At 42.7% G+C, this 23,820-nt stretch overlaps 1 protein-coding gene and 1 pseudogene across 3 annotated transcripts in view; both read right to left on the minus strand.

Moving 5' to 3' along the window:
• Positions 1 to 23,820, minus strand: part of ARHGEF3 (Rho guanine nucleotide exchange factor 3) — a 311,369-nt gene that overhangs the window by 151,212 nt on the left and 136,337 nt on the right. Inside the window, exon 1 of one of the 3 annotated variants that reach the window (XM_024746370.1) lies at positions 22,631 to 22,753. The exons of the other annotated variants lie outside the window; for them this stretch is intronic. Within the exon in view, the coding sequence (XP_024602138.1) occupies positions 22,631 to 22,681 (51 nt within the window). The 5' untranslated portion in view covers positions 22,682 to 22,753. Of the gene's footprint in view, positions 1 to 22,630; positions 22,754 to 23,820 lie in introns of those variants that run through there. 3 annotated transcript variants of the gene reach the window in all.
• Positions 7,041 to 8,887, minus strand: LOC112400543 (oxysterol-binding protein-related protein 9 pseudogene; annotated as a pseudogene).

Below are 23,820 nucleotides of genomic sequence, written 5' to 3' on the forward strand. Positions count from 1 at the left end.
GACAATTCAGATTCAAATGTGTTTATTGCCCATGATAATATGGGGAGCCTGATTTTACAAGGAGAGTTCTTAGTTCTTCACTCATGTTTGGCTGGGTTTAAAACAACGATCTATTAGGAATCCACTGTATGCTGAGTGCTTTCCATATATTATACCTAATCCTTACAGCTTGGACAAAGAAGTTATTACACACGAGGAAACTGAGGCTTAAAGAGCTTAAATGACTCGATTAAAACTGCTCTGTGAGTGGTAGAACAAAGCCAGGATTTGATATCATATCCAGCTAATTGTGTAGCTGATACTGCTGGCCCACATCGCCTGAGCAGTCACCATTCCCTGGCATGCTTTGGCTTTCCACAGGCCAGAAACGCTTGGGTGTTAGTGTCACCAGGAGCAGCCCTCAACCCGTGATGAACTGGAGTTGGTAGGGAAACACCCCAGCTTCCTGAAGCTTGAGGGGATAACTCAACTCGGAGGTACAGTCTCTCAGCCTTGACTATGCGTTGGAATCACCAGGGGAGTTTAAAATGCTCCGGTGTCCTGACTCCTGCTATCCAGGGATTCTGAACAACAGGAGTTCCGGAAGCTCCCCAGGTGAGTCTATTGTGCAGCAAAGTTTGAGAATCGCTGCCACACAGTCTCCTAGAAGTCCTCAGCAGGACTGAGCCCCAGTTGCCCACAGAGCTAACCTGTTCATGATCACAAGCTGTAGTGGCTTCCTTCCCTTCCCTGTTTCTTCTCTTGCCCACTCTCTCACCAGTGCTTCTGGGGATCACCTCCCAAATAAACTACTCGCACTTGTATCTGGGTCTGCTTCTGGGGCACTGAACCTAAGACAAGCTGAACGTGGCTCTGTGCTTCTAAAACTAGCAGTGTACTAGAAGGCAGGTAAAGCCACAGAATAAAAATGGTCCATCAACTTGACTTCGTGGGAAGCCATGCAAGCCATTATTTGTATATTTTAAGAAGAATGTAATGTCAATTTACATGGGTGTTTAAAGATAAGGCTGGGAAGAAATTTAAAGTTGAACGACCTACACACTGACTGTCCCTCGTGAAATACACAGAAAGGGCTGAGTCGGCTTCCTCTCTGATCAGAGGTTGGGAAGAGTCCAGGAGCCAGAGAGAGTCACAGCTTCTACTTCTCCAGGCTTCGCTTCACAGTCTATCCACACACTCCTCCAGCAGAAAGGAGTCTCAACAAGACTAATAGGAGGCTTTTGTCATTTGGTTACTAATCAGAGACCAAATGCTTTAAGCACAAGCCCTCAGGGCTAACAAGAGCAGACAATGTTACTTTTTTGCATCTCTGTTCACCAGGTGAGGTTCATCCTTGCATGGAGAGATTAGACCTGCAGACTTTAAATTAAGGTGAGAAACAACAACTTAAATAGGGATTTAATTAGAGTTTTAAGATGGAAGGTTGGTTTGATTTTTTTTGATCTCCTTGACTGGGTGGGAACATCGGTACTGCTGGAGACTTGTATCAAGAGCCTTAGAGGTGTCAAGGCAGAACGTCATCATCATTTAACCTGTCTCTAGATACTGCAGGCAGAAGGATTAGGCTATATAACCACAGAAAACTTTCTGGAAGATACTCTGACAATATCTATCAGTAAAATAGCTGGTAGGAATAACGGTGGGATATACTTTCACCGAGATCCACACACAAGGATGTTTACTGTAGCACTGTTTATAAGTAGCAAATACTGGAAACAAAATGTCACCAAAAGAAACTGGTTGAACAAAACTATGGTCCATCCATATAACATGAAATACTATACAATTAGAAAGAATAGTGTAGAGCTACACAATGTATGGAAGGTCCTCCAGGATATACTGAGTAATAGTAATAATAATAATAATAAAATTGTATGCACAGCACGTTTCCTACTGTGTCAAATTCTTAAAATTAGAAGAGGAAAATACATACATATCTATATCTATCTATTTACATATACATACATACATCCCGATTGTATGAATCAAATTTCTTTCTGTAAGGAAGCACATGTAGTGTTCATTGGAGACAGAGCCTGGGGTAGGAGGAAGGAGACTATCACTTTTTTTTTTTTTTTGCGGTAGGCGGGCCTCTCACTGTTGTGGCCTCTCCCGTTGTGGAGCACAGGCTCAGGACGCGCAGGCTCAGCGGCCATGGCTCACGGGCCCAGCCGCTCCGCGGCATGTGGGATCCTCCCGGACCGGGGCACGAACCCGTGTCCCCTGCATCGGCAAGCGGACTCCCAACCACTGCGCCACCAGGGAAGCCCACTATCACTTTTTATTTGGTGCTATCATATACTTATATACCCTAAGCATGTGTACATACACACACACACACACACACACACACCATTATAGGCTATCTAGGTACTGGGACAACTGCCTTTTTATTTAGTGGCTGCTATTTCCTTCTTTATATCTCTGTACTAAAGAAATAAGGCACACCTAAAGTTTTTTAAAATAGATGCATATAGGTAGATTGGAATTGGAGGCATCAGAATGAATTCATGGTTATACATACACACATATTCGTGCAATGACACCCTAGTAGCAATGAACATACCAAGTGCCCAGATCTTGGTTTCAAAGTACCAGTCTCCACTAAAATGACCCAGAGCTCTTTGGAGAAGAGGCTGATTTTAGGGCTGGGGTAGGGAAAATACAAGATGAGCCTGGAACATGTTGATGTATCAAAAGTAATGAAGTACTCTAAGAATGATGGATGAGGCACCAACTTATAGGGCTCTCACTAGCCAAAACAGAGATCCATGACCCCATAATATAAATAAATATATATGATTTAAATAAATGAATAAATAAATGGTGAAGGGACACCTCTTCTGTATAGAACACTAATAAACATAGAAGGGATGATGGAGTTACAAAAACATCGATGGATGCTAAACTAGTGGGTTAACATTTCATGAGGGATAGGACTCTTCCACAGTTTCAATTTCCTTGTAATTTAAAAAGGGAAAACTTGTAACTTTACAACAGAGAAATTTAGAAAATGCCGCCTGAGCTAAGTAGCCAAAGCTAATGTCACCAATACTGGTACAAACTGATACCGTGTATCCTCTGATGTGATACACAGAGAAAGACACCATATCACTTCTGTCATATTCCTGTGAAAAATGCACAGCTTAAAAAAAGTATTCTTCCATCACTCCAGATATTTTTTCAAAATGCATAATCCGAAGACAGTCATGGAGAAACATCTAATAAACCCACATTGAGGCAAACTGTACAACCTAACCAGTTTCTACTCTTCAAAACTGTCAAAATCAAGAAACACCAAAAAGGCCTGGGGAACTGTTCCAGATTAAAGGAGACAAAAGAATATGTGACAATAAATGCAATGCATGATCCTGAACTGGACTCTAGACCAGGAATAACAACAGCTATAAAATACATTATTGTGACAGCTGACAAACTTTAAAAATGAATGGTGGAGGCTTCCCTCATGGTGCAGTGGTTAAGAATCCGCCTGCCAATACAGGGGACACGGGTTCGTGCCCTGGTCCGGGAAGATCCCACATGCCGCAGAGCAACTAAGCCTGTGTGCCACAACTACTGAGCCTGCGCTCTAGAGCCCGCAAGCCACAACTACTGAGTCCAAGCGCCACAACAACTGAAGCCTGCGTGCCTAGAGCCTGTGCTCCACAACAAGAGAAGCCATCTCAATGAGAAGCCCACGCACTGCAACAAAGAGTAGCCCCTGCTTGCCGTAACTAGAGAAAGCCCACATGCAGCAACGAAGACCCAACACAGCCAAAAATAAAATAAATAAATTTAAAAAAAAAGAATGGTGGAGGAGTTAATATATTTTGTCAATGTTAAATTTTCTGCTTCTGATAATTATACTGTGTGAGGATGCTCTTGTTCTTACACTGAAGTATTTGGGGCTAAAGGGGTGTAATGTCTGCAATTCATTCTCAAACAGGAAGAAAAATAATTTACATTTATATGTTAAATATATATATTCTATATCTCTATCTATCTTTATCCATATCTATCTATCTATCTATCTATCTACTGAGAGGCTGATACACAGAGACACAGAGAAAGCAAATGTAAACAATCAGTGAAGGTGGGTAAAGACTATTCAGAAGTATCTTATCTTAGACTTGCAACTTTTCTATAAGTTTGAAATAATACTAAGTTGCCAACAGTAAAATAAGTTCACAAATAAGCTGCACACTCTCACCACTCCTCAAGAAAAAGACAAGCCCATAGACACTCATTCCTCTTCAGGGCATCTGATATCCACCAGTTGCCCAACTCCAGGGGGCCTTAGGCCCTCAGGGCTCAGCTCTGCAGGATCTGCTAACCCTTGGTGCCTGCAGGCTCCAGGATCCTACAAGGGAGTGAGTCTGCCCAGGCACTTCAGCAGAACTTGGTTGGGTATTAGCTGGGACACAATTCCTTAGGCCTGAGAAGAATATAATTCAAGGCTTTTTTGATCAAAATAGCTCTCTGTCAAACAAAACTGGAAATTCTCACAAGAGGCTCTTTATTTTTAAAGATGTTTCTCTCAGTAGAAAGAAACAGCTAAAAGGAAAATAACTGTGTAATAGGTAATACCCCTCCCCTCAAAACAATGTACTTGAATATGCCAACAATGTATCTTAATGTAGTTCCTCAGAATGTGGCCTCTGGAAGGACTGGACCTCTCTCCTTGTCCAACTAGAGTTCATTTGCACAAAGGAGGCCACCAGTTTTCAGACTAGTCTTGACTAACTTGAGAAAACGCTCCCGGCAACAGTCTGCAGAGAAGCTGTCAGAACAATAACGTGAAAGCCAGTTACCGTTTCTGATGTGGTGTCTGGAAAGATGTCAACTGTGATTAGAGGGACATTTTCCTTCTGCAGCTGTCTCTGAAAGTGGAGGAGGGCCTCATCACAACCCCAAATTATAGGAGAGAGGTAAAGGGCCGCCAAACACCAGGGACATGCAGGTATTCAGGGAATCCTTCCTTCAGCAGCACTATCATGTCCTGTCAAGTTTTGAGTAAAAAAGCAAAAGTTGTGATAAGCCACAAGTGGGCTGCAGGGAGGGGGAAAGGACTTTGTGCTAAATTTTCTAATCCTGAATTTTTGCTTCAAAGCCCATCCCAATCACTTTTATCCTGAGGTCTGAAACTGAGATCTGGATTTTGCAGAATCAAAGCATATTCATCCAGCATTTAATCCATTTCCCAGGAAATCAGTGTTTTACTAAGAGTAGAATTCTTTCATGTCCAGATCTTTCCTGGGCACTTCTAAGGCCTAATCCAGCACACAGAAAAAGCTCAACAAATGTTTGTTGACTGACACACATGAACAAATGAATCCAAAATAGTGAATATAAAACTGTAGAATTTCTTTTCAGAAAGACTAAAACACCAAGATGTGCCATCCATAAAATTCCATTTTTGACTCTGGGACCCACAGTATTTCTCATTTCTTGGCAATAGAAATCCAGGGACTTCCCTGGTGGTCCAGTGGCTAAGACTTCACGCTCCCAACGCAGGGTGCCTGGGTTCGATCCCTGGTCAGAGGACTAGATCCCGCATGCATGCTGCAACTAAGAGTTCTCATGCCGCAGCTAAAGATCCCACATGCCACAACTAAGACCCGGAGCAGCATGCATGCATGCATGAATAAATAAATAAATAAATAAATAATCCAGGAACAACAAGAGACTCAGATGAATGAATTTCACTCTATAGTTTCATTCATTCAACAAATATTTTATTGAGTACCTATTAGGTGCCAGGCACTGTGCAAGCTGCTGTAGATACATTGGTTAACAAAAGAGATATGGTCCCTGCCCTCAGAGGGGACAGAGACGATAAAACAATAAGCAAATAAAAAAGCTATTTCTAGGGTGTACTAAGTGTTATGAAGAAAGTAGACCAGGGTAATATGAAAGCCTATGAAAGGTGGGGAGGGGTGAAACTACCAGAGAGAGAGGTCAGGGAAGCTTCTCAGAGGAGGAACATTTGAGATGACACCTAAGTGATGGGATGGAGTCAACCAAGCAAAGATGGGGATAGATGGGGAGTTAGAGCTCCTAAAGGCCCCTCATCATTAAAGGTTCAAGTTCTTTCCTTCCACACACAGTCCCTAATGCCTGTTCTGATTGGCCAATGCCCATGGATGTGTGCTGGTTCCATACCTGGTGCCTGTTCTGATTGGCCAGCGTCCATGAACATGATTATTTATGTGGAAGAACATCATCTCCTATTAATAAGAGAACTGTACTGAGGCAATTTTCTTTCTCAGTTTATTTGAAGAGAAATTAAGGGTGAATAATTTTACTCATCTTTGTGTTATTGTTAGTCATGAACACGGTCCTGAATTTCTCAAGACTTGTTAGTGTCTGTAAGACTCTATGCAAAGTCAGGTCTGGTCTACTTTTTTTTTTAAAGGTTGGAAAAATTACTTTATGAAGCCTTAAGAAGCACTGAGTATAATTAAACTGTAGTCCAGAGTTAGATACAATTTAATATAGTTCAATTCCAAAATAAAAGTTATTGTAGGTGAGACCACGAAATTTCCTAACATGTGATTTTAATACGTTGCGCTAAATTTTCTAAAACAACTCAGAGGAACCAATATTTACAGTAGATGGAGTATTTATGAGAACTCTGGCATCACCTATATTATATACATGTATATATGTGAATATATATATAGAGAGAGAACCCAAGATTATATGAACTAGGAAACATATGTTGTATATTTCAACAGCAATACTAGAGAGCAGAATCTGAGACTAGGATTTATAACATGGGATTTGGAAAAGGAGCAGACATCTTGTTTTCAAAACCTGAAGTTTTTTCTCAAGACCGAAGTCAACACTGTAACTGCCACAGAACAGGAAAAAGGGAAGCTTTTCTCGCTTCAATTGTTCATCTGCATCAGAAAGTCCAGTATCCCTGAGACAGGAACCACCGCAATAAGAAGGGAGTGAATAGGTTCTCCCAAAGGAAGACGGTTACTTCATTATGCCTCCTGCCCTGGTCACCAGGAGCAAACTTTGCATTTCCCAACCTAATGCTTGGCAGCACCAAGACGTTTCAGTAATGGTTCATCATAAACCCTGCATTCTCCATCTTCATGAAATAACCTTGTCTCCCATTGAATTTCCTTTCCCTTCCTTTCTTGGGCTTCTGCTCTTTGTCTTTCTTCAAGTCTATGCTTGGCTTCAGTTGCTGCATCAATGTCTCTGATTTTTAAGTTGAAAGTGACACCCTTCCAAAGGCAGTGGGTTTCGTACTCATTCTGATCTTCCAACTTCCTCACTTTCTTCTTGATTATAGGCAACTTCTTGGTATCTATAAAAACTACATTTTCCCCTGTTGAGTATTTTGCATACAGTACACCATTCCATTCCCCTTCAATTGAGCAGAAAGACTTCTTGTCATTTGGAGAAAAAATCTCAGCAGTAATTCTGTGCTTCTTGCCCCCATAGAAAGGTTTAGTGTGGAAGACGATATTGGCACTTTAGCCAGTTTTGGAACAATTAATATTGCATTCTCCACCTAGTTCCACCTAGGGCACTGTAAGGATAGACCTTCCATAACCATTGGGGAATGTGAGAATGTAATGTTCATCAGGGTCTAGACACAAGACACAGCCCTGTCCTATGTTGTGCACCCCAACTGACATCCCAAGGAATTGTGATTTGGTCCAGATATGAGCATTGAATTGTATCTTCTTGTTAAAACACTCAGCATAAAAGGCTGAAACTGGTGGATCATGGTTATGCTGTTCTTGGAAACCCAGGGAATTGGTCCTTCTGAAACTAGCTCCACATTCTCTTCAGTATCATTGGTAATGTCCAGTGATACTGAAGGATCTCACCCAAAATGGGGTTGTACGGCCTTTTGGCAACCAATCCTTTCCTTCCTGCGTGAAAGGCTGAGAGGTACCATTTTACAACCTGAACCATTCAGTCTCTGGCATCCTTCTGGTCACTAATACTCACAACAAGGTCCGGATGTGCAAAAAAGTCTGCATGCATTTCTAAAAGAGATCTTCTTTCAAGAGTAAATGTTGGAAGAACTACTTTAGTAAGATCCATTCCAAGCCTAACAAAAGCTTTTTGACAACAAAAGCATGATAACACTCTTGTGCTCTTCCACCAACCCTGCCTCCCCTTCATCATCTCTATCATCATGTGAATAGAAAAGGTGAGCATCACTTGTTCCATTGGACATGGAAGAATTAACTGATTCCGTGGTATCTGGGCACTTTAGACTATTTCCTGAGCTGCTGTGTGTCAAGACTGAGGCAGAACCGGAGGAATCTATTAAGTGCTTTGGGGATGAGCCACTCTGATGGAATTCATCCGCATCATAGAATTCATCTTCACTGCTAGAATAAGAGAACTCTGGGACTGTGTTTGGAGACAAGCTGGCATGGCCTGGAGAAGTGAGACTGCTACTAGGTGGTGAGTGCTCACTGCCTGTACTGTTTGGTGTTGGAGTCTGATGATGTCCCAAGATAGGAGCTAATACAGGTCCAACTGGTAGAGAAGATGGACGCTGCTCTGACTTACACAACTGAGTGGGTTCTGGAGGTAAGACAGTCTGGGAGGGCATTGTGCTGACCACAGGTTCCAAGGGACTAGGTTGATATATTGCATCCATAGGATTAATAGTACTTTTAGTGATCTGCAGCAACACAATGCAGTGTTTAATTGATTCTACCATGCTATTTGCTGTCTCTTTGAGAGTTTCAATTTTCTTTCTCTGTTCATCGTCTTTGCAGTTTTGAAGTTTGTCATCAAAAAGCTTTAACTGTTCTATCAAGATCTGTAGGTAAGCATCAGCCTCTGTAAGTTTCTTATCAAAGTCTTGGACACTAGGAACAAATCCTGAATCCAAACCTCCGCAAGTAGCCGTCAAGCCAAGGCCCCCACCCTCTGTGCCTCCAGGGAAGGGAGCCGAGGGCTGCTTCTGGGCACCCCCTCTTCTACCCCCTCTGCTGGATCACGAGGCTGATGCCTGGTCTACTTCTCGTCTCTAACCTCATTCCCTTTGCTCTGCGCTCCAACCTCCCATAATCCCAATTCCTCTTTCCCCTTGTTTCCTCTGCCTGGAACCCTCTTTCCTACCCCTTTTCTCTCAGCTAACTCCTCCTCATCCTTCAGATATCAGCTTGACATCCAAGATAGCTCCAAACCACATTAAATCTCCCAGTTATGGCCTCTCAGCCTCATGTGCCTCCTCTTTGTTGTACGAACCCTATTAAAATGTTACCCTTGGGGCTTCGCTGGTGGCGCAGTGGTTGAGAGTCCGCCTGCCGATGCAGGGGATGCGGGTTCGTGCCCCGGTCCAGGAAGATCCCATGTGCCGTGGAGAGGCTGGGCCCGTGAGCCATGGCTGCTGAGCCTGTGTGTCCGGAGCCTGTGCTCCGCAACGGGAGAGGCCGCAACAGTGAGAGGCCCGCGTACCGCAAAAAAAAAAAAAATGTTACCCTTTACTTGTGTGATAACTTGGTTAATGTCTGTCTCCTCCCTCAAGCTAAGTTCAAAGAATGCGGAAACCAGATCAAGTTCACTTACTGTGATACTTCTAGCGCATTCTGTTATGTGGGCACATAGAGTATAAAGCTTTGCGGTCACCATCTTGAAACTCTTAACTTTTTTAACAAGGGACCTGAATTTTCATTTTTCACTGGCCCCTGCAAATTACGTAGTCAGTCTTGGGAAGGAAAGAATGTATAGGGGCTCTTCTGTGAAGAATACTCATTCTGAGGCCACCATCCCTAAAAACCCAAAGCAAGTTTGACTACCAAGCATTGATTTGTTCAAATATTAAACAAATATTTATTGGACGTTATGTGCCCACATAGTGGAGCCCTGCTGAGTGCAGAGCTCTGTCCATGAAGGTGGCCCTCTTCCTGCCTTCCTCTTGGACTTCGTGATCCCATGCCAATTAAAGATGCTTCTGACTTCTTGTGGGATATATCTCACCCTAGACTTCACCACTCTCTGAACAATCTGTTGACAGGTTTCACAGGACAGGACCTCGTTGGCACGGGCCCAACCCTGAAGATAAGAAGTACTTTCCCCATTAGAACTTCAGTCCTGCCTTCAACCTGCCAATAAGACTCAGGCCAAAACAGAAACTTCATCTTGCAGAAGTACTTTTTTAATCTCCCTAATTTTAAAGGCCTGGTTCACCTCAGGATATTGTAAAAGGTTTGCCAGAAAGTGGCTCTCTGAGTTTGGCAACACTTGCCTGCTGCGTTTTAGCCTGGGCTCATCACTGATGCATCAACAAACATTTACTTTCAGTAGCCACAGACTGACAATGCTGCTCTACTCACTGGATATCTCAGATTGACAAACAATGGACAAATGCCACACAGTATATTAAATTTACAGGCAAGTTTGGAAACACTAAGTTTGTTAGCAAATGGTAATACCATATTGAAAGAGGAACAGCAAAAATGGAAAACGATGTTACTCATCAGAACAGAGTATCACCAATATGTTAGGGAAAATGGCAGAGAGAGCTGAACACCAAGAATTTCAATATATTTTTGAACTTTAAAGAAAGAAAAGTGATGTTGCTTTACACCATTTGGATATATACCTTGGGGTACTGTTTCCCAAAGGATCAGTCTGGTACCTTGTGGCTTGTAAGATCATTTTAGGCAGTATGCTTACCAGCTGCCTTGGTTTGGGCTCCCCCCAAAGCAGATCCTGGGTAAAGATTTAGGTATAAGCTGTTTACGTGGGAGGTGATCCCCAGGAAGAACTGGTGGGGAGTGGGAAAGTGAGGTGGCCAAAGGAGGGAGGCCACAAAACATTGTAAAGCCACCAGGTTACAGCTGTGGGCAGCCGGAGTAAAACCCACTGGGGCCCCCCCTGAGAGACTGTGTAAGACACACCTCATAATTTTCCACTAAGGGGTGGGGAGGTGGAAGTATTTAATCCACCAACTCCTGCCTCTCACTGATGGGGAGGGGCCGCTCGGGACGTTAACCCCCTTGGCTGGAAACCCCTGAAAGTTGAAGGACACAGGAAGTCATAAATGGGTCTAGGGGACTCTGGAGGTGATTTCTGGAGTGAGCCTAGGCAATATGAGTGGGGCATTGGGAGAGTCTGCTCTGACAGGCTTTACCCAGCAGCAGATCACGTAGGAAAGTTATCATGTTTTTAATTCACTGTCCATTCTCAGTCCATCAGACTGGGGCTACCTCACCTTTAACACCCACCCAGTGCTTACCAGCCTCAATCTTTCCCTCTCTCCAGGGTGCGAAGAGACTCAGGCAACAGCATCTAGCTAGAATTTAGTTACTCTGTTTTGTGGGTATCTATTTATCTTAATACCTATATTCAAATTTGGGCCAGCATACTGGTTTTACATTATAATAATACAACCTTTCCATTAAAGATAACTATAAGGGAAAAACTGTCGGTCTGTAGAAAACTATTAAGTGTTTTACAATGTTAAGGGCTATGGTAAAAGATGATTCATAAATGAGTGAGGTTTAGGAAACACTCTCTTTGTGGAAACTCCCTCTCATAACTGTCACACAAAGTAACTGGCCCACGATCTTGCTGCTCCTGACAAGTACAGAAAAAGTGACACTCTGTTGCCCTCTTCCCTGGAATGAGTGAAAATAGACTCCTACCCCACCCACCCCCCCAACACATGCCCATCCTTTCTGGAGAAGATCTGTAGCCCTCCATCTGCCCAGTCATGGATTAAAAATGAAATTTGTATCTAACAGGTCTAACTTTAGCCACAGGAAACAGGAGCACTTGGGGGACCCAAAGGGTTAGCCAAGCTTTGTTAAAGGATGGGCACATTATCTTTTCTGAACCTTCTTCCTTCCCCTTTTTGGGAGGGGAGGGGTGGAGGCTAAGCTTTGGGGAGTGATCGGGAAGTGAGGCCTGTTGGATCTGTTTCCTGGTCAGCTGTGTGGGAGGTTTCACTGTTGTCACTGTCTGCCTCTCAAACTTATGCTACATATCATTAGGACCAAGTGATGCCCACTTTAGAGTATACTATAAAAAATATTTTGATGATGAAAATCACTCAAATGAGGAATTAAAAAACCCTCTATGTTGAAAATGTCTAGACACCTTGACCACAAATACGAAATGCTTCTGTGAAGAAAAGAAAGTTTAAACCTAAGTAGTTTTTAAAACTTACATTTGTATATATTTTCTAGCTTACTTACAATATGCACAATTTATAGGTCTGCTTTATAAATTTTCATCAGAAGTTGCCAGATCACAAGTGTTGTTACTCTGATCTGATGCATAAGTAGCAAAATAGAGAACAATTATCCAGTGGTTACCTATTTTTTAAGGTCATCGAACTAACTGTATGACCTTAGGCACTTCACATTCCTGCTCTGGATCTCAGTTTCGTTATCTGTAAGATGAGCGCATTGGACCAGGTGACCTCCAAAGTTTCCTTCTAACATTGTATGCGTGTATGACAACACGTAGCCAAGGAGATTGCTGGGTAAGGGGCGGGGGGAATGAGAATGGCAGAGATTGGGAAACACTTTCTAGAAGTAAATATGATATTCTGTTTTTGCCTCAAAGTCACAGGTGACAATAATCATAGCTGTAAATTATGGTTTTGAAACACAATGTCTGTGTCCAGATTCCAGCACAGCCCAGAGCACTACACAAAGAAGGTGATCCACCAATGTGTGTTGAATGAGTGGACAAAGGCACCTTCCCTGAATATCTTTTGAGGACTCAAGGCTAATGCCCAATTATTTACAACAGCCAAGATATAGAAACAACCTAAGTGCCCATCAATGGATGAATGGATCAAGAAGATATGTGTGTGTGTGTGTGTCTGTGTGTGCAGTTAAAATAACAAGATGCCATTTCACATCCATCCATCAGATTGGCAAAATTAAAAGCCTGACAATACTAAGGGTTAGAGAAATGAGGATTCTCATCCAAGGCTACAGGGAGAGTTACAGACTGGAGAGTAACTTGACAGCTTCCAGTCAAGCTGAGGATAGGCATGTTTTCCTGCCCAGAAACCCACTTTTAAGGACATAGTCTAGCGTAATTCTTGCAGGTGGTGGGCACTTAGAGGCCTGTACTTGAGGGATGCTCAGGATGTTTGTAACAGCAAAAGACTGGACATAACGGAAATATCTTGTAGTACGTAGATGGAGTATAGGACATGCACCAACATTTCCATCAGTGAAAACCCATCCATCAATCAGGTTCCTCCTCTCACACATACCTGCCCAGACCATTACATTGCGCTTGGATATGCAAAACACACATCAGCTCCAACACTGCTAGTTCATGCCTCCCACCTGACTCATGTTTGGATAGCTGCATTTGTTTCCCTATAGTTTATTTTGATCCAACCAGAATTACAAGCACACAGGGCCTCCTTGCTTCTAGACTAGTGGTTCTCAAAATTTTTGGTCTCAGGACCCCTTTAAAAACTATTGAGGGCCCCAAGAGCTTTTGTTTATGTTGGTTATATCAATATTTGCAGTATTAGAAAATAAAATTAAGAATTAAAAACTTTCTTTCTTTTAAAAAGTAATGAGTGTATTATTACTTCTTAATCTAATTATCACATTTTAATGAAAATTAACTATATTTTCCAAAACAGAAAACGTAGGGAGAAAAGCAGCATTGCTTCATACTTTTATAACTCTCTTTAATGGCTGGCTGCACAGAAGACAGCTGGATTCACATATCTGCTTCTGTAATGAATCTGTTGTGGTGTGTTATTTTGGTTGATGCATACGAAGAAAATCTGTTCTGTAGTTACGTAGTTAGTACTTTCTAGGTCTCAGGAACTCCTTGGATCACACTTTAGAACCACTGTTTTAAATCACCCTACATTCTGCCAAAAGTTGTCTTTCACACAAACACAATCGTCATTTCCCGCTTCCCTCAAAGCGTGAATGGCTGCCTATGGCTCATAAAGTTAAGTCCGAATTCTGCACAAAAACCCTTCCCATTTAGCCAATCTCGTGTCTGTCCAAACTCCATTATTGCTCTACTTTATATACTGGTACTCTACCCACCTCCGGGTACACACGCATGCCTGCTCTGTTCTGCTTGTTCGTGCCTCTGAGCCTCAGCTTTCCTCCTGCTAAGACTCCTGCGTATCTCTTGTAACCCCGTCCAAAGGTCACCTCCTCTAGGAAGCCTTCTCTGATTCACCCTTCCCTTGGAGTTTACTTTTTTGTGTTTTAAATACTTATTTTTTGAATAAGTAATTGAAGTGCATTGGATTAAATTCCAAAAGGGTATGCTGTACAATAGTAAGTAGACTTCTTTCCCACATCCATCCCTTCCTCTCCCAGGAGGCAACCATTGTGATTGGTTCCTTCTACATTTTTCCAGAGCTGCTCTAGACGTAAATAGGCTAGTCATTTCTTTTACCCAAATGGCATCATACTATATGCACTGCTCTACACTTGTTTAACATTATAGCTTGGACATCAAATTAAAATTGGCCTCATTTTTTCAATAGTTGAAAATTACATTTTTAAACTGTACTATAGCTTATTTATTCAGCCCCCCCATTAACTGGATACGTATGTGGTTTCCAGTCTTTTGCTGCAGCAAATATCCTTCTATAGAAATCAGTCTACACATGTGAGAGACTCTGTGACATTAATATCCAGGAGTGAAACTGCTGGGTCCAAGGGAATGTATATTTGTAAGTTTGATAAACATTGTCAAATTGTCCTCTATAAAGACTGTTCTAATTTATACTCCCACTGCCATGCATGAGAGGTCCTATTACCCTTGCCAAGCAGCGTTATCCAACTTTTCAATCTCCGTCAATGTGGTAGATGAAAAATGATACCTTGGTTAAGTTTAAATTGATATTTTTCTAACAAGATCAAATCTCTAGAGCTATGCTATCCAGTAATGGTAGCCACTAGATACATGTGGCTGTTTAAATTTAAATTTTAATTAATTAAAGTTAAATAACATTTAAAACTCAGCTCCTCAGCTGCACTAGCCTCACATGAAGTGCTCACTAGTCACCTGTGGCTAGTGGCCTCTGTGTGAGACAGTGCAGATACAAAACATTAGTATCACCGTATAAAGTTCCACTGGACGGTGCTGCTCTACTGCACTGTCCAATGGCTACCATGAACACACACGTGGGTACTGAGCACATGAAATGTGGCTAATCTGAAGTGAGATGTGCTCTAAGTAGATAATACACACTGGATTTCAAAGACTTATTATGAAAAGAAGAATGTAAAATGTCTCCATAATAATTTTTTGTGTTGATTATATGTTGAAATGCTAATATTTTGATATACTGGGTTAAATAAATCATTAAATTAATTCCATCTGTTTCTTTTTACCTCTTTTTTTCTTCTTTTTTTTCTTTTTACCTCTTTTAATGTGGCTATTAGGAAATTTAAATGTACACATGTGTCTCACATTCTGTTTCTATTGGACAATGCTGCTCCAGAGGGCACAGTGCGCTCTTAAGACCTGGATTTTAGCATTTTTCCTTTTACACAGAAATAAGTGTAGCTACTATTGCTATAAAGAAAAACAGACTCATTGGAATCTCTTTTTCCTCCTAGCTCTTCCCTGCCCCATGCAGACAGGGTGGGCGACAAAAGGAGAAAGGGCGGCAATGATCTTGATGACGAACAATCAGCCCTGAAACAAACCAGTACACTTCCCACCTGGGCGGCCACAGGCAGGAACCAGTGGCATCGCTGACCCCGAGCAGGGCCTGATTTCCTGGTGGCTGTTCAAACAATGTACCAGAGAACAAAGTGCCTTCAAAACTAAGAATAGAAGAATGGCTCCAAATAAGATTTCCAGGACTCTGCGGGAACAAATTCCTCCCCTGCACCGACCCTAACCCACTTTCCACCCCTTGGCTTGACCTGGCCCCTTGGCTTGACCTGGCCCCTTGGCCTGACAAATGTCCTGTCCCAGCCCCAAACCCCCTGCATTCTCAGCAGTCTGTACACACAGACTGAGGGATAGAGTGGAAAGGGGAGACCCAGAGAAAGAGGTGGGCGGCAAGGGCTCTGCCCTAAAGGGCTGACGCGACAATGGTTCTATGGTTGAAACATGGCATATATGTTTCCGCCACCTGTGTCTTTAGCTTTGGCTATGAGGGTCAAGAAAACAGTTTTCACCCTTGGATGGGCACTGGCAAAGAGGGATGGGTGGACCAGTTTGTGCCCTGGCACTGACGTCTTTTTGCCTGTGAGACAGGGTTTTGTTAGTAGGAAAGAAACACGAATGGCAGTTAGGTATAAACAGTCCATGATAGTTGCCACCATGATTAAAGAATACAATCTATTGTAGTAAACTCAAACTATATCTAGGTAGAATTTTTTTTAATGTTCAATTACCTTTTATTCTACTAAATAAACCAGTTTTAACATTTCAGTGTATATTCTTTCAGACTACAAAATTGTGTATGTTACATACAATGATATAAACATGCTGTTTTATCACGTTTCATCTCACTCAAAAATAAATACAGTTCTTCCATGTTAAGAAAAAAAAAAAGAAAGAAAACAGTTTTGCAACATGATCCTTCAACTTGATAGATCAGAACATTTTCTATCCAGGTACTGAGGGAATGAGACCTAATTGTATCTGAGCATAAGTCATCTGCTTATAGTTCATTTGCATGTGCATAGAGTCACAGAACTTTCTGACTGGATGAGATAGGAAAGCTCATATATTTTATAGATGATACAACTGAGACGCAGAGAGGTTATTTCGCTTGTTCAAAGGCACACAGCTAATGATGATGATGATCATCGGATGAATGGATAAAGAAGATGTGGCACATATATACAATGGAATATTACTCAGCCATAAAAAGAAACGAAATTGAGCTATGTGTAGTGAGGTGGATAGACCTAGAGTCTGTCATACAGAGTGAAGTAAGTCAGGAAGAGAAAGACAAATACCGTATGCTAACACATATATATGGAATTTAAGAAAAAAAAATGTCATGAAGAACCTAGGGGTAAGACAGGAATAAAGACACAGACCTACTAGAGAATGGACTTGAGGATATGGGGAGGGGGAAGGGTGAGCTGTGACAAAGTGAGAGAGAGGCATGGACATATATACACTATTTTACCAAACATACGGTAGATAGCTAGTGGGAAGCAGCCGCATAGCACAGGGAGATCAGCTCGATGCTTTGTGACCGCCTGGAGGGGTGGGATAGGGAGGGTGGGAGGGAGGGAGACGCCAGAGGGAAGAGATATGGGAACATATGTACATGTATAACTGATTCACTTTGTTATAAAGCAGAAACTAACACACCATTGTAAAGCAATTATAGCCCAATAAAGATGTAAAAAAAAGACACTCATTGGTCAACCAATATGAGTTAGACCCTGAGCCTGACACTGGCATACAAATATGGAAAAATGCTTCTTCCACTGGATGAAGTGTTTAAGAGATGGAAGGGAAGAGAAGAGGGTGGGGATGGAACGAATCATTAGAGCAGAGTTCTTTACCTGGGGCCAGGGGTCTGCACAGACACTTTAACTATGTGCAGTTTTCTAAAGAGAACATTCCAAGATGCATGTGACCTCAAGAAGGCAGGGGGCTAGTGATGTAAAGAAACTATGAGAGGCTAATGACCACACTAAATTCTTAGTCCATGGTGGGTGCCTGAAGAGTTAGCACCCAAGACAGTGCACAAGGTGTACATGGGGATAAACACACAAGGGATTTGAACCGGAGCCTCTTTGGTGCAAAGCCCACCTCTTTCCCCTCACATCAGGGATAATCTGTTTACACACGCCTTCTCCCTGCTGCTGTGCCTTTACCAGTGCTCCCCTTGCTCACATCAGAAGATTACAAGCATTTAACAGGCCAAGACAGTATCCCACTTGCTTGACCTGGGATGACTGTACTTGCCCAAAGCTGGGGGGGTGGGTGGAATTTGAGGGGGAGAGTTAGGAGGAGAGAATGAGATAACCCATGTGAAACACTCATCACTAGTTAGCATCTCAAAGGTACTAGCAGATATTTATTCATAGAATATTTATTTAGGACCTAATACATGCCAGCCCTTAGGTTAGATGTTTTCATCATCTTCATCACTTATTAGTACCATATTTATCTCCCCCAACATGGCAGAGTACTCCACATAGTATTCACTCAATAAATGTAAGTTGAGTGAGTAAATAGTGATGATCTCTGTGGTATATTAATTTATTCTTCAGCAAACTTTTATGCCCTTCCCTGACCTCCATGGCTTGGTACTATGACTTGCTCTGGCCAGTGGAATATGGGTGGACAGGACAATGTACCAATTCTGAGCCTAGGCCTTAAGAGACATTACGTATTGCTGCTTGCTCCTCTGGGATCTTCTGACCTGCACAGGAGAAGAATATACACTTGGGTAGCTAAGGGACCTGAATGGGGCAGACCACACAGCCAATCTGCACACCTGTGAGCATAAGAATAAATGCTTGCTATTGTTTGCTACTGAGTTTGGGGTAGTTGTTACTCAGCGAAAGCTGACTGAGATATACTCCTTTACCCACACCCAGGCAGAGAGTGGCCCTGGCTTCTCTTATGGTGGGATTTCAGCAGTTGGGTCATTTTGTGGCTCTCCCTACCCCGTTTTCTCTAGGCTGGTAATGCCCCATTTAGAGAAGACAGCAGGGGCTACAAAGATCCATATTTTGGCCATCTTGGCACCTGGCACAGAGTCAGGCACAAAGCTGGTTCTCAGGCAGTGTCTGATGTATGAAAGGATGGGCTGACTGTTCATTCTGGTGAGAGGAGCCCTGTCAGAATCATAGCAGGCAGCAACTTGGGCCTCAGATGCTCAGAGCCACTGGCTCTGCAGTCCTCACTGTGGGAAGTGGACCTGGTGGTGACACGATATCATTTCAGACCATATGCAGTAGACCAAGGTGTATTTATTATAATGTGTTTTAGGAAACATATTATGATGTTTAGTGACTTTAGGGCTCTTACTACTTAGGATGAACCTAAGGTCAAAACAAAACAAATAGACAATTTAAAGAAAAACAGTAAGTGAAAAATAACAGTAAAAGTGGTATGTGGATATGGGAAACATGACCGAAGTTTAGGAAACACTGATTCTATTCAAGTCTCATTTTCCTACAAATCACAATCATAGCTAGTATTTTTGAACATTATCATAGAATGCACTGTTTTAAGAGTTTCACAGATATTATTTTATAAACTTTTCATAGTATTGGAAGCAGATATTATATCATCTCCATTTCACAGGTGAGGTAACTAAGGCCCAGAAGGAAAAGTAAAGAACTTGCCCAAGGTCAAGTGGCAGTGAGGGTGTGAACTCAGAGTATCAACCTCCAGGATGCAGATATGTCTGTCTCTATTGGAGAACCTGGTACCCAGGGAAGTTCAGCATTGCCCAAGGTTAATGCAAAACCTAGAACCCCAAACTCCTGACTCCCAGACCAGTGCTCTCATGCCTGCACCATGAGGAACACTGTGGTGAGAACACCTGGGGCTTATGGCAGGGGGTGAGTGGGGTCTGCTAGAGACAAGGGAGAGAAGTGGTAAATGCCACAAGGAAGATTTGGGAGGGAAGAGATGGTGACATAAACAAGGCTGCCAAACAGAGGCAGGGGCTCAAGGGATGCAGAAAAGCTAGACTACGGACAAAGTTATTCAGAAAAAGAGGGCTGACAGAGCAAGGGTTGGCACACAGGGGCTGCTTTCTGAACTCCTCCCAAGAGACCCACCCACTGTGACTTCCCTAAGTGACATCCACATAGTCTATATTTAGGTCCTAAAGTCACCCATTGTTTCTCTCCCGATGGACACTCGGGGTCACCACCCTGACCTTGCACTTTCCGAATCACACCACTGAGTGTTCCATCAAGACAAGCCTTTTTTAGGATCTGGTTTGAATCAACTTCCCCTTCAATGGCTCCCACTTGGCGTTCTGGGAAAGCTGTAAAAATATGGCTGGAATCAGGGCTTTAAAATGAAGTACTGACTTTTCTGTGTAATATGCTGCTTCCTTCCCTCCACAAAATCAAATCAGGGCATATTTAACTCAGGATATAAGACGTTTCACAGCACTATTGTTGCTGAGCCCTTACACACTAATGATTCATTTCTCTGGGAGCCACCAACAGCTATGGTCAATAAGACCTGGGACGTGGGTCATGTTCACTGAGTGCAGAATCTGTGCTAGGCACTGTCTTGAATCACTTCATTTATTCCTCATGACAACCCTATATGGTAGGCACTATTTTTTTAAAATATTTATTTATTTATTTAGGCTGTGCCAGGTCTTCACTGTGGCACACGGGATCTTCATTGTGGCATGTGGGATCTTTAGTTGCGGCATACGGACTCCTTAGTTGCGGCATGCATGTGGGATCTAGTTCCCCGACCAGGGATTGAACTCAGGCCCCCTGCATTGGCAGCACGGAGTCTTACCCACTAGACCGCCAGGGAAGTCCCAGTAGGCACTATTTATTATCCCCATTTAACAAGGAGATTCAGAGAGATTTGGTAACATGCCTGGGACTGCAATGGCTAGTAAGAGGCAAAGCTGGGACTCAAATCTACATCTACATCTATGTGGTTCTAAAACCCATGCCCTTAACTGTTACACTCTGCCATTCCTCCACAGATACAGAGCTATCTTGATCAAATCTCAGAAGATGGATTTGTGAGAACTTTAAAGGGTTTCTCCCTTCCCATTCTCTCCTTCCACACCCAGCTACCAACGAACTGCCTTTCCCACACCCAAACTCAACTCCCCCAGATCCTTTCTTTAGAGACCCTCGGACCCAAGAAATAAAAATCCATTCAGTAATATTTTCAAGAGCAGAATAAAGGTCAACAGCCAGCCGGCCAATTACAGTTTGAGTTCCAGTCCATATCCTCGGGAAATCTGTATGTAAAAGCACTTATTAAATCATTTGACTTTGCAACAGGGATATGAGAACTATTTTTGACTTTTTGTCAAAAAGTCATACCTTAGACCCATATCAGAGCTAAAATGAGTTTAGAGATATCTCTGTTTGACAGGTGGGAAACTGAGTCCAGAGAAGGCAGCGACTTGTCTTAGATGCCTCTTGTGTAGGCGCTAATTGGACCGAGGCAAACATCCACCAAAATGAGCTGATTTGTCAAAGGATTGGAAAGCAAGTGTTACTGAAGATGCTGCACTTGATAGGAGATATAAGAAGGGCCCTGTCATTAAAATCATCACGTGTGCTATGGCTATGAATGTCATTTCTGGCTCCATTCTGCCTGAGCTTGAAGCCTGATCCACTACTAACCAGCTAGGAGACCATAGGCAAAGTATTTATCCTCTCTGCATCCCAGTTCTACCATCTGCAAAGTGGAGGTAATAATAACAGCCAACCCCTACAGTGTTGTAAGACTTTCAAGAGCTAATGCAAGTAACATGAAAAGTATCTAATAAACATCAGCTATTATTGTAATATTTTTAATGCTGCATTAACTATCCCTGAAGTGCAGTAAATCATTTAAAATGTTGCCAATTTCCATATCTCAAATGATCAAAAATTATTCTTTATCAGGTGAGCGAATAGCTAGGTGAGTGAGATGGGAAAGGAGAAAGACAGTGAAACCACTCAAATCACATGAAAAGATGTCTATAATGGCCATGTACAAGAGTTGGAATTTGTATTGCAAACATCAGTTTCAGAAACATAATTCTGATGAAAGAAACAGAAAAAGCAATGGGCATTTTCTTTAAAAAATAACTTTGGCTTATCCAAAACCTATCCACAAACAAACAAACAGATAAAAGGGACACAGAGAGAGAGTAAGCTTCAGGGCTCCTAATCATTCTTCAGTCCATAGAAACATAACATTTCCAGCTGCTCCTTCCAATATAACCCAAACAGGCACCAATACTTTTAACGAGAAAACCAGTGAGTCTGAGTCTCCCCTGATATTACCTGACTTCATTTTCCCAATGATGAACACCTTCAAAACACCAGAATATTAAGGAAACCTACAAAACAGTTGCTTCACAAAGAATGAACTTCCAAAACTGAGTTTAGCCATCTTCCAATCCAAAGAAGAAAAGGTCTTGGAAATCCACTTTGCTATTTAAACACACACACACACACACACACACACACACACACACACACACACACACACTTTCTTTTTCCTTCCCATTTAATGAAAACAGGTCTCTTAAAAAAATTAAAATACTGGCACTGTGGAGCAAAGAATGAAAGTCAACACACACACTTACTTTTTCCTTCCCATTTAATGAAAACAGGTCTCTTAAAAAAATTAAAATACTGGCACTGTGGAGCAAAGAATGAAAGTCCCCCTACCCTTGCTCTCCTCCAATCACAGATGCTAAAGGAAGCGCTGACAGCTAGGCACTCCACTTAGCACACCATCTCCACCAAGCACAACCATTTGTGGTCTTAAACACAACCACACAGCTCTTTTCTGATTCACAGTACAGTGAGGCAGAAGTGTGCCTCCCTCATCCCAGGTGTTCTTGGCGGCTCCCTGCTCACTTTCTTGGGAGATGCAGACAGCTGCATCCTCCCATACCTCAGCTCCTGGCATGGCCCAGCCAGGCTTGGGTGGGAGTTGGGAGCGGGTCTCTCCCTGGTCCAGCTGCAAAGGAGCTTACCTGAGCATGAACAAAGAAGCAACACCACACCATGGGGCGCTCCGACCTCATCCACCTGGAGTCCCCCGCCCCTAACTGCGGCAGAGCCCTTCGGACGGGATTCTCTGAGCAGAGCAGAGCATGGTTTCCCTCAAGGAACTCCTCCCCACTACTTGGGCTGCCTGACAGGAAGTGACAGGGGGCCATAAGTTACATTGTCAGAAGCTGAGAACCACACCAGCCCAGAGCTCCCCACCTCCGGCGGTTTCCTTGCCGGCTGCTGTTGCTGCTTTTTCAGAGCACTCTGCCTTCTGGCATTCAAAGGCACACCAGAAGTTCAGTTTCTGGCTGACAATCCCCAGCCTGTAAGAAACAAACAATGCTTACTGGGTCCCCACCTAAAGCCATGCTTGGCATTCTGGCAGCTCTAAAGTGTTCACTGCCAGGATATCATGCTTTGTAGACCCAAACATTGGGGTGAAATGGATAGAGAAGGGACACTGGGAGGAGAACTTTGTATGATCAAAGAGGAATCAACAGTCCACTTGAACTTCACCCAAGAGCCAGGGCCCTGCACGGCATACAGAGCCTACACTGAATCCCAATTTCATAGCAACTCAACAAATGAGAGCGACAATAAACACCCCACTCAACCGTTCACTTCTTTTTTTCGTAGGCAAATTTTCTCTTCAGAGCCCATTCAAAATAACTGCTTCTGGAAACCTCCTTTTCAGCTTTTAATGTGAATAACAAAGGGCCTTACTGCTCTTCCCAGAGTTATTATGGAAACAACTAGTGGCTGACATTTTTCATTTTATGAACTGGGGATCTCACGAATGAACACCTTGCCCTGGTCCCGGGCCTTTTACAAAGCTCAGACTTATTGGGTGAGATAGAGTGCCTCACATGAACTCCAAGGTTTCAGATGAAAACTATGCCTGTTCAACCCCTCCCTACAACAAATCAACACCCTCACCCTCCCTGCACAGGGGCAGAGGGACTCAAACCCAAGGAGACATACATAACTCCAGTGTAGCTTTCAATTCTTGATTTTTATTTTTTAGTTCTCTAATGGGATAGTATTTTTTTTGCAAAAATTTTTCTAATTGCAACTTTTAGCTGCAAAGGTTTAGCCCAGGATTTCCCAAGGCATTCTTACAAATGCCCAGATTTTTAAGAGCCTTTGCCTGTCTCAGCCCTGAGTAAAGTGG

This window comes from Neophocaena asiaeorientalis, unplaced genomic scaffold (genome assembly GCF_003031525.2).
Source record: "Neophocaena asiaeorientalis asiaeorientalis breed wild unplaced genomic scaffold, Neophocaena_asiaeorientalis_V1.1 scaffold251, whole genome shotgun sequence".
In the NCBI taxonomy this organism is placed as follows: domain Eukaryota; kingdom Metazoa; phylum Chordata; class Mammalia; order Artiodactyla; family Phocoenidae; genus Neophocaena; species Neophocaena asiaeorientalis.